The sequence below is a fragment of the Nanorana parkeri genome, unplaced genomic scaffold (assembly GCF_000935625.1).
Source record: "Nanorana parkeri isolate BGI_ZX_2015 unplaced genomic scaffold, ASM93562v1 scaffold2030, whole genome shotgun sequence".
Taxonomy (NCBI): domain Eukaryota; kingdom Metazoa; phylum Chordata; class Amphibia; order Anura; family Dicroglossidae; genus Nanorana; species Nanorana parkeri.
This window is the reverse complement of record NW_017308298.1, coordinates 179,236-188,119: the sequence shown is the minus strand read 5'-3', so window position 1 is coordinate 188,119 and position 8,884 is coordinate 179,236. Positions and strand designations below refer to the sequence as shown.

Sequence of the window (8,884 nt, the reverse complement as noted above, 5' to 3'; positions counted from 1 at the left end):
CTGTAAACCACAGCAGTATATGCACTGAAGGTAATGATTTGGTTTACTGTAAGTGAGTGTGAGGCATATTATGGACGGCTCATAAATGTAGCATTAAAAAAGGTGGAATTCTCACCTGATGTTTACACTTTATTAGCCTGGAAACTGCCAGCCAGTTGTTGTTGACAGATTATAGACTATTTATTTGCATTCATGTAGGACATGTTCCTGCTAACACGTAGATATACTGTATGCACACTAGTGCACGTTTCTAAAAATGTTTTACCATTTGTTTATCTCTTTTGAGCAGGCTACCATGTTTCAACTTAAGACATAATACTATCATTAAAAAAAAAAATTAAAATGGGCATTTTAACATAATACACCAAATCCAACTGAACACATTAAGCCAGACCTGTAGTTTGATTCAACGTGGTAAATGGGTGCTAGATCAGATGGCAGGACTCCTCAGGTGTGGTTGCATTTCATTTTTACAGTGCCACAAAACTTGGGGTGCTGTGGTATGCAAATTGTTACCTTCGCTTGCATAGTTATGTTCTGTGTTTTCATGTTTTTTTCTGTGGTACCTGCATGTTGGTCTGTGTATCATGTTTGATTTGTTTTTGTTCCATAGACTTACACCTTATTCTTGTGACACTCCTTTTGTATATTTATTGTATAAATGTTCAATATGGTTGTAGAACATCTGAAGGAGCCTTTGCAAGAATATGTCTCTGAACTAAGGAAAGTGCGACTAATCCGTGCAAACAAGAGAGAAGGTCTCGTACGAGCACGTCTTCTTGGTGCCTCCCAAGCCAAAGGAGAAGTTCTGACGTTCCTTGATTGCCATTGTGAGTGTCATAATGGCTGGCTGGAACCACTCTTGGAAAGGTACCATCTTTTTCATGCATTATATTGTTTAGCATGTATTATTTTTTTTAAACTTTTTAATAAAGAAATATAAGAACCGAAATCGAACGATTTACGCAGAACATTAATGGGAGTGTTTTAACATTGATTTTTATTTAGTCAAATTACACAATATATTAAAGTGACACTAAACTTAGGAGTTAAATCTTAAAAATGCATTCAAGTACCTTAACTATTAACAATACTGTACCTTATTTGTATTTCACTCGGCTGTAGATCCTCAAATCATCTCTGAATTGGTGTTGACACTGTCCTTACTTCTGGAGGGTGGCTACTTTTGTTCCCCATGGTCCCTCTTTGTTATGTGAAGTAGCCACCGCTCCAAGCTGGCTTCCGTGATGGACTATAATTTAAATAGAAATTAGTAAACTAAACATGAGATTGTAGTCTATCACGGGTGTGAGCTTGCAGCGGTGACTACTTTACAACACACACAGGGACCTTGGGGAACAAAAGTAGCCACCCTCCAGAAGGAAGGACAATGTCGGCATGAATTCAGAGATGATTTGAGGATCTACATAAATAAGATACATATTTGTTAATACTCGGGGTACTTGAATGCATTTTTAAGATTTAACGTCTGAGTTTAGTGTCACTTTAACATGAGCTGTATGTATAAAAGACTAAAGGCCCATTTAGATCTCGGTGTGTGATGAGGTGTGTTCTTCTTTTGTAGAGTTAGGCAGGTGCGTTATCATTCCTCAGTGTGTGTTTCAGTTGTACTTTGACATGCATTGTTGAAATGCATTTCCAGTGCTTTCCAGCTTTTTTTTTTTTACATAAATAGTAGGGATGCACCGATACCAATACTAGTATCGATATCGGTCCAGATACCGAGTATTTGGGCGAGTACTCGATACTTCCTGTATCAGGAAGCCGGGCAGCGGTCATTACACACTGCCCGGCATCCTGATTGGCCGGGAAGCCGGCTCCATGCTCCCTCGTCACTTGTGAAGAGAGAGCATGGAGCCGACTTCCTGGCCAATACACGCTGCACGGCTTCCTGACTGGTTGGGAAGCTGGCCAATCAGGAAGCCGACACAGCACCCGGCTTTCTGATTGGCCAGGAAGACTAGCTTCATGCTCCCTCGTCATCTCATGACGAGGGAGCATGGAGCCGGCTTCCCGGCCAATCAGGAAGCAGGCGCCCAGCTTCCATGATTGGCCAGCAAGCCGGCTCCATGCTTTCTCGTCACATAGTGACAAGAAGCATGGGACGGCTTCCTTGTTAATCGGGTAGCCGGGTGGCGAGTATTTAAATGCTCCCCGGCTAATCAGGAAGCCAGGTGGCGAGTCATTACACACTGCCTGGCTTCCTGAATGGCACTTCCAGTACTCGGTATTTGGTATCGGCGAGTACGGGAAAAAAAATATTGGTACTCGTACCAAAATACCGGTATCGATGCATCCCTAATAAATATTTTGAATAAGTAAAGTTAACGGCCATTAAGCAAGGTTTTTTAATCACCTTTTCCCAATCCTTTAAAACACATTACAAGAGTTTTGATACATTGACATTGAGCCTTCCAACACTAAAATGCAGGGAAAAAAATGGACATGATGTATTTTTAAAAGCACGCTGAGATGGGAACAGATACAATCTTTATTATAGGGAACAATGAAACATGCGTTTCAGCACGTTAGAGCTTGTACATTAAGCACTTCAGGTGTTGTTCATCCTGATCTTGAACTGGCTTTACTAAGCTCATGGCTGCTACTGTTGCAGCCATGGTCTTTGTATCGTTTTTTTTTTTAGAGCAGGTGGAGGACATTAGAGTACAAGTGACCTGGGCAGCTGTAGAGCCACCCGATCACTTGTACTGGCCTTTGAAAGTGCCATCCTGTGGCACGCCCTTACCAGGCTCTCCCACTCCTCTGGGGGGCCCAGGACCACAGTAGATGTTGTCAGGCTGGCAAGTGAGAGCTGTCGGAGGAATGTCCATTCCCCAAACTTAGCTATGATCACTGAAGCAGGAAGCACTTCTTGCTTCAGAGGTGTCAGATGCCTGCTGAAATGCCGGGTAAACAGACGACCATGCATAATCCTGTGCTTGATTGTCTGCATTGGGGGAAGGGGGAGACATCATTGTGTTTTGTGTGCACTAAAATTGATTTTAGTGTATATTTTCCTAAAAATATAAATTTGATAAACATTTGTGCAATGATTGTGCAACATAAAAAATGCAGCTACATTTTTTAAAATTCTACTGAACATTTGCTTTCAGAAAATATATAACTGAGGATTTAAAGTAATTTTCTATCCAAAAATTCAGATTTTAACATGTGTGGAAAATGAAAAAGAATTGCTCCGGTCCTGAGGTGGTTAAAATGCAACAGCGTAAATGGGCCCTAAAAATAAAACTGACATGGCTTACCTAATGTGAAAAATGATAAGAATGAAGAAAAAAGACCTTTTAACTCTTTCACTGTTTTTTATTTTTTGACACATGCTTTTAAACCCCAAAACATTTTTTTTTTTCCTGAAAGCAGAGGGTCCATAGAGAAAAAATGCTGGTAGTTAGAATATATTGTGTCCCATGATATTAGTTCAACTGTTTATCAAATCTATTTTTCCATAAAAAATATGTATGCAAGCACTCCCAACATGGACATTTGCTTTCGTATGTATAGGGTTTGGAAGCTTTTAATTTTTCTTTTATTCTGTATTAAATTTTAATTAAAATTAAGTTAAAAAAAAACCAACAAATGTATATGTATTTATTTTTTTTTAAAGTGGATCTTCACCTCCACCCAATTTCGGTCTTTTCCACCCTATCACAATCCTCTCAGAACTGGACTTTTTTTTTTTCTGAATTATTTTTTTCTGAATGATTCCCCATGACTTCTTCTCTGATGTCATGGGGAACCAGCTGTCTATTCCTGGTTCTCGTAGCTGCGGTGCATGTGCATCGTCGGGTGAATAACCCAGCAAAAAAAGTAATGGAGGGGGGGATATCAGGGATCTATTAGATCCCTGATGTCTCCCCTGCACTCTCTACAAGCAAATTAAATTTATACAGTGGTCGATCTGATTGTTTACCTGACCAGGGTTGGACAGCTTTGAACCCAGAAGAACCCCAGCAGAGCTGATCATTTCTGGGTTTCCTCTACACAGTGGAAAGTTGATGTACCATCGCTCGCCATCCTGAAAAGAGTAAATACATAAAACCGATGGAACAGATTATCACAGGGCCTGGTTTTAGCATATTGAATAGATTGTTTAAAAAAAAAACAAAACTGAATGTGATTTTAAAGTAACAATAGATATAAAATCACAGGGTGTTACCTGATAGCTTTTGGGGATTAGGAAGATATTCATGTTATCCCTTAGAGTAAGTGGACAACATTTTATATGCATTTTTGACTTCCTCAGATCAACTGTGAGTTTGGGTATTGATTTAACAAATCTGTCTGTTTTTATCCTAACTAATTTTGCAACTATATGTCTTTAAGTCTGGCTAACTCTGCTGCACCATTAGACTGTATATTTAGACATCCTATACAACTGCTGTAACAATAAAGTGAAAGTAATAATATCCAAATAGAGGTGGTTCGTATAATGGAGGTTGTTTTGTTGTGTTTTTAATATTGGATAAACATGACTGTAGTTTGCTTTGTATTGTCCCTCAGGATCCGGGAAGAGGAAACTGCAGTGGTATGCCCAGTGATAGATGTCATAGACTGGCGTACGTTTGAGTATTTAGGCAATTCTGGGATACCTCAGATTGGAGGATTTGACTGGAGACTTGTCTTTACCTGGCATGTGGTCCCAGACCGAGAACAAAAGCTTAGGCGCTCACCTATTGATGTCATCAGGTTTGTATTGCACCTTCAGTTATACTACTGATATATGCTGTGATGTTGTGTTAAGTAAAATAATGGTATTTTAAGAGAGCCACACAGACATGCTATCTTTACAGTACAGTGTTAAGAGAGCTAAAAGCCTGTGGGGCTAGCACCGTCAATGTCAGCAGGCATTCAGAATAAAAATGGATAAGGGCATTCACAATGACGCAAGTTGTAGGACATATGAACAATCGCTTTGTTTTACAGCATCTTTGAACCCTATGTGGAGTGATATTCTTGAGTACTTTTCACCAGTCCGAAAACAAACCACAGTTTTGTTGAGAGGAGAAAAAAAAGCAATTCTCCTTAGATAATTTCTATACAAGGATATATCTAGGTCAAATCTTCATATTGCAATTTAGACGGTATCTAACCTCATTGCAGATTCTTGTCTGCTCCAGTTCTGTAACAGACTTACCTGTCCTCGCTCCGGGAGCAGCGTCAGACGCAGCCTACTCCCATGTCGTCATGCTGCTCCTCCTCCCTCTTCATGGCTGTCAGCTTAAAGGCGGGGTTTTTAAAATGCTTAGTGCCTGGGTAATGTTGTTCTTAAGGTTAATGCATGATGCTCCCCTAGCTGGCCATCCAGGCATAAATAAAACTCAAGTATGTAGTTCTCTGGACTCGGAGAACTACATACTTGAGAATAACTTCCCTGGACTACAGATCCTGCTGGCTGCACTGGTCTATTTTTTTTTTACAAAGAAGCTTGAGCTACTGCTACACTTACTGGGGAGTAAACCTCTGACAAAGCTGTTGCTACTGCTCTCTGAGTGAACCACTCTACATTTCCGCTTAACCCCCGCTATTCTACAACTTTGCCATATTCAGTTCTCTCGTTGAGACAGTATCCTTCGCCTCCTATAAATCCTATACTATCTTGCATCATTTAACCTGAGAACATGCCTGGCGGGGGTTACTGAGATTAACTAGTCTCCCATTTGTGACTCGCATACTGCTTAAGTCTGCACACCCTGCATGAGAACTTTACAGGTTAACATTATATGATTGGGGGTCTTAATCTGCTCTGAAGGTCTATGAAGTAATATACCTTCCCACGCTACTTCCTGGACTATACCTGTCTAAGTATTGAATACAACTGCAAAACATTACATATATCAGACTTCCCTTTATGTAAGAACCTTCTTGCATTGTGTTGTATCTCTATTCCATCTGTATAACCTGCTGCTAACTTCGGATCAATCCGGTTATAGAACCATACCACCTAAAATATAATCTTTCGCAGCTGAGATCCAACCCAGGTTTAAAACCCAACAACTTGCTATATGCCTTTTAAGTTCTATAGATATTGGAACATGCCATTCTGGGAAGTTGAAAGTAAGTGCTTAGTGTGAGGGTCTGCTTACAATATTTTTTTTTTAACACAGGTGGCTAGTTAAGTCTATATATTTTTAACAGTTCCAAAATATTAACTCAAGCTGGCACCAGAGACTCACTGGTTGCTGAACAAAGACTGTTTGTTTTTCAGTGAATGTTGCTATTTTCCTGAGAGGTGCTTTACTGTGGTAGCCTGCTTTTTATTACTCTCTAAGGCATTTTGCCCTTGTTCTGAGCTGTTTTTCACATGTTTGTTGCTGCTATAAGCTGGTGTGAAAGCTGTCCTCAAACTTGTAGACATCTCTGTCACGCACACAATTGTGTAGCACACAGGTTGTCCTCACAACATAATTCACATCATTTGATGTTAATGATTCTCCATTTATTGTTGAGGATGCTGAAGGTGCATTCCACCATTGTGTGGGTATGGTACAGTGTGAAGTTGAAAATTATTTTTTTTTTCTCGCTCAGGCTTTTCTGAGAATAGGGGCTCACCAATTCTGAAGTCCTCATCTGCAACAAAGATGAACAGATACACTTGCGTCACTGTGTCACTCTGATGAAGGGTCCCTGTGAGGTCCCGAAACGTTAGCACAATATGACATGATGTGAAATTTTTCACTAAATAAATATATCAAAGTGTGTGCGCCGGTGAAATTCTTGTGATAACTGCCAGTCTCTGAAGACTCATATGTGGGCTGAGCATCAGGAGATAACTTGTTTATTCGATTCATTGGGTGCCATTGGTATACGCTGAGGAACTGAGTGCTGTATCACTAGGTAGTGTCATGGGCTCACTGTCTGCGCTCTGTTCCTGCCATTTAGCGTGAGAAAGCACCTTCTTGCCACTGATCACAAGACACATGCAGTTTTACCTTGGTTAGTTCTTGCTGCCGCATTTGAACCTTTTCTGCTCCCAGCAGTCTGTTTGAAAATCCTTAAAGGATATTTAAACCCTCACGTTTTTTTGCATATATCTACTGCTACCAAGCAGTAGATATATGCAAAAAGTTAAAAAAAAACAAAAAACGCTCAAACAGCACTTTAAACTTACCCTGTGTTCCGTGCGCGGTCCCGTTCGAAAATGAGAAATTTCTCGAGCGGCCGCAAAGGATCTTGGGGCGCGCGCATGCACAGTTCTCACTTTCGGCAGGGACGTGATGTGGGACGCAAGGTAAGTCTATGGACGCGTGCACCCGCATGCAGACACCGCTGGATCAGAGGGACAGAGCAGTCAGTGCAGAATCGGAGAGCGCTGGAGAGAAGGCTGAAAACATCAGGAAAGAAGAGGAAGATCGGAAAAAGAGACATAATTTAAAGTAAGTGCTAACATTAACATGGGAAACATTTTTTGCCTTTAATGTCACTTTAAGGTTTTTATAGGAGGTCTTTATTAAGAAGTGAAACATGCAGAGAACTCTTTTTGGTTGAAATGTTGGTCTGTGGAGCAGGCAAGTAAAAAAAGTGTTTTCTGCTTATAGTGGGTGAACGTCCCTTTAGAACTTCTTGGACGCACTCATCAAGGATATTACTGAAGGTAAGCGTACCCCAACAAAAGATGCCTAGGTCTCCACCTGAGAAGAATCACCCCTACCCTGGGGCAAGACATTTTTTTATTTTGTTACACCAAGGCAAAACCTAAGCCAGAAGTCCATTTTCGCCCTGGGCCCCTATATCCCACAAACCTGCAGACGAGTCCTCTTTGGCATGAAGGGGTGCCCCCACTTTCCAAAGTGATGTAATGTCTCTTGGCATTTGTGGACATTTGGACAGACAGCATCTTAGATACCTGTGTATGGGGTTTTAGAGTTCTACTCCCAACCCCCTGTTCGCTTTATGTCTTCCAATCTTCTGGTGTCACAGCTCAGATTTGCATGCAGCCCGTGTGGCTCCTCTGGAACAGGGGGTTATCACCCCAGTTACTGTTTCAGAAGGGTTTCAGGGATTTTATTTCAACCTTTTCACAGTTCCAAAAAACAAAAGGCGGCATATACCCCATCTTGGCTATCAGGGTCCTAAATGCCTTTATTTGATTCAGAATGTAATCCACCAGGTCCTTCATAGCCTCCTTTTTTCAGGGAGACATTCTGGCCGCTGTAGACCACAATGATGCAGCTCAAGCCAGCATTTTTTATTTTATTTTTTTCCACAAGAAAAATGTCAACTCTCTCCCCTCCCAGTCTCTGACTTTTTTTTTCTGCCCAAGAGTTGACCAATTCTTCCAGACTGCTACAACTCAAATTCTCTGGACAAATTGATTCACCTGACAATGAAGACTATGTTGTCACTGGCTCTGGTGTTGACTGGGGAGGGGTCCTAGACACCCTGATGGTGTAGGGGACATGGACGCTCCCGATCAACATTCTGGAGTTTCAAGCAAATTGGTTGTCTTTACAATGCTGGACATCTCCACTGGACTGATGTTTCCTGATAACAATTGAGTCAGATAATGCCATGGCAATGGCCTACGTAAACCATCAGAGAGGTACCAGAAGTCTTGCCATGGCAAGCAAAGTGGAAAAGATTCTGTCCTGGGAAGAACATCATGTCATTTCGGGTAAAATACAATTTTAGCAAAAGATGTTGTTGTTGCCAATCAATCCAGATAATTTTTGTTTTGTCCTAGTCATCCTTACTCATTGTTTCCGTTTCTATGGAATCAATTCATTTCCAGCGGTATTTTTAGGTTTGTTACCAAACAGTTATTTAAGTTCAAAGCTAAGTTGGACAGATTTTTAATTTTTTTTAAAAATATATGTGTAATAATAATAATAAAATATATATATATATA

At 40.7% G+C, this 8,884-nt stretch overlaps 1 protein-coding gene across 1 annotated transcript in view; it reads left to right on the top strand.

The window, feature by feature from the left end:
- LOC108800448 (polypeptide N-acetylgalactosaminyltransferase 12-like) overlaps positions 1 to 8,884 on the top strand; it is an 88,397-nt gene that overhangs the window by 32,431 nt on the left and 47,082 nt on the right. The window contains exons 3-4 of the mRNA XM_018572433.1: positions 681 to 870; positions 4,540 to 4,725. Coding sequence (XP_018427935.1) covers positions 681 to 870; positions 4,540 to 4,725 — 376 coding nt within the window. The remainder of the gene's footprint in view (positions 1 to 680; positions 871 to 4,539; positions 4,726 to 8,884) is intronic.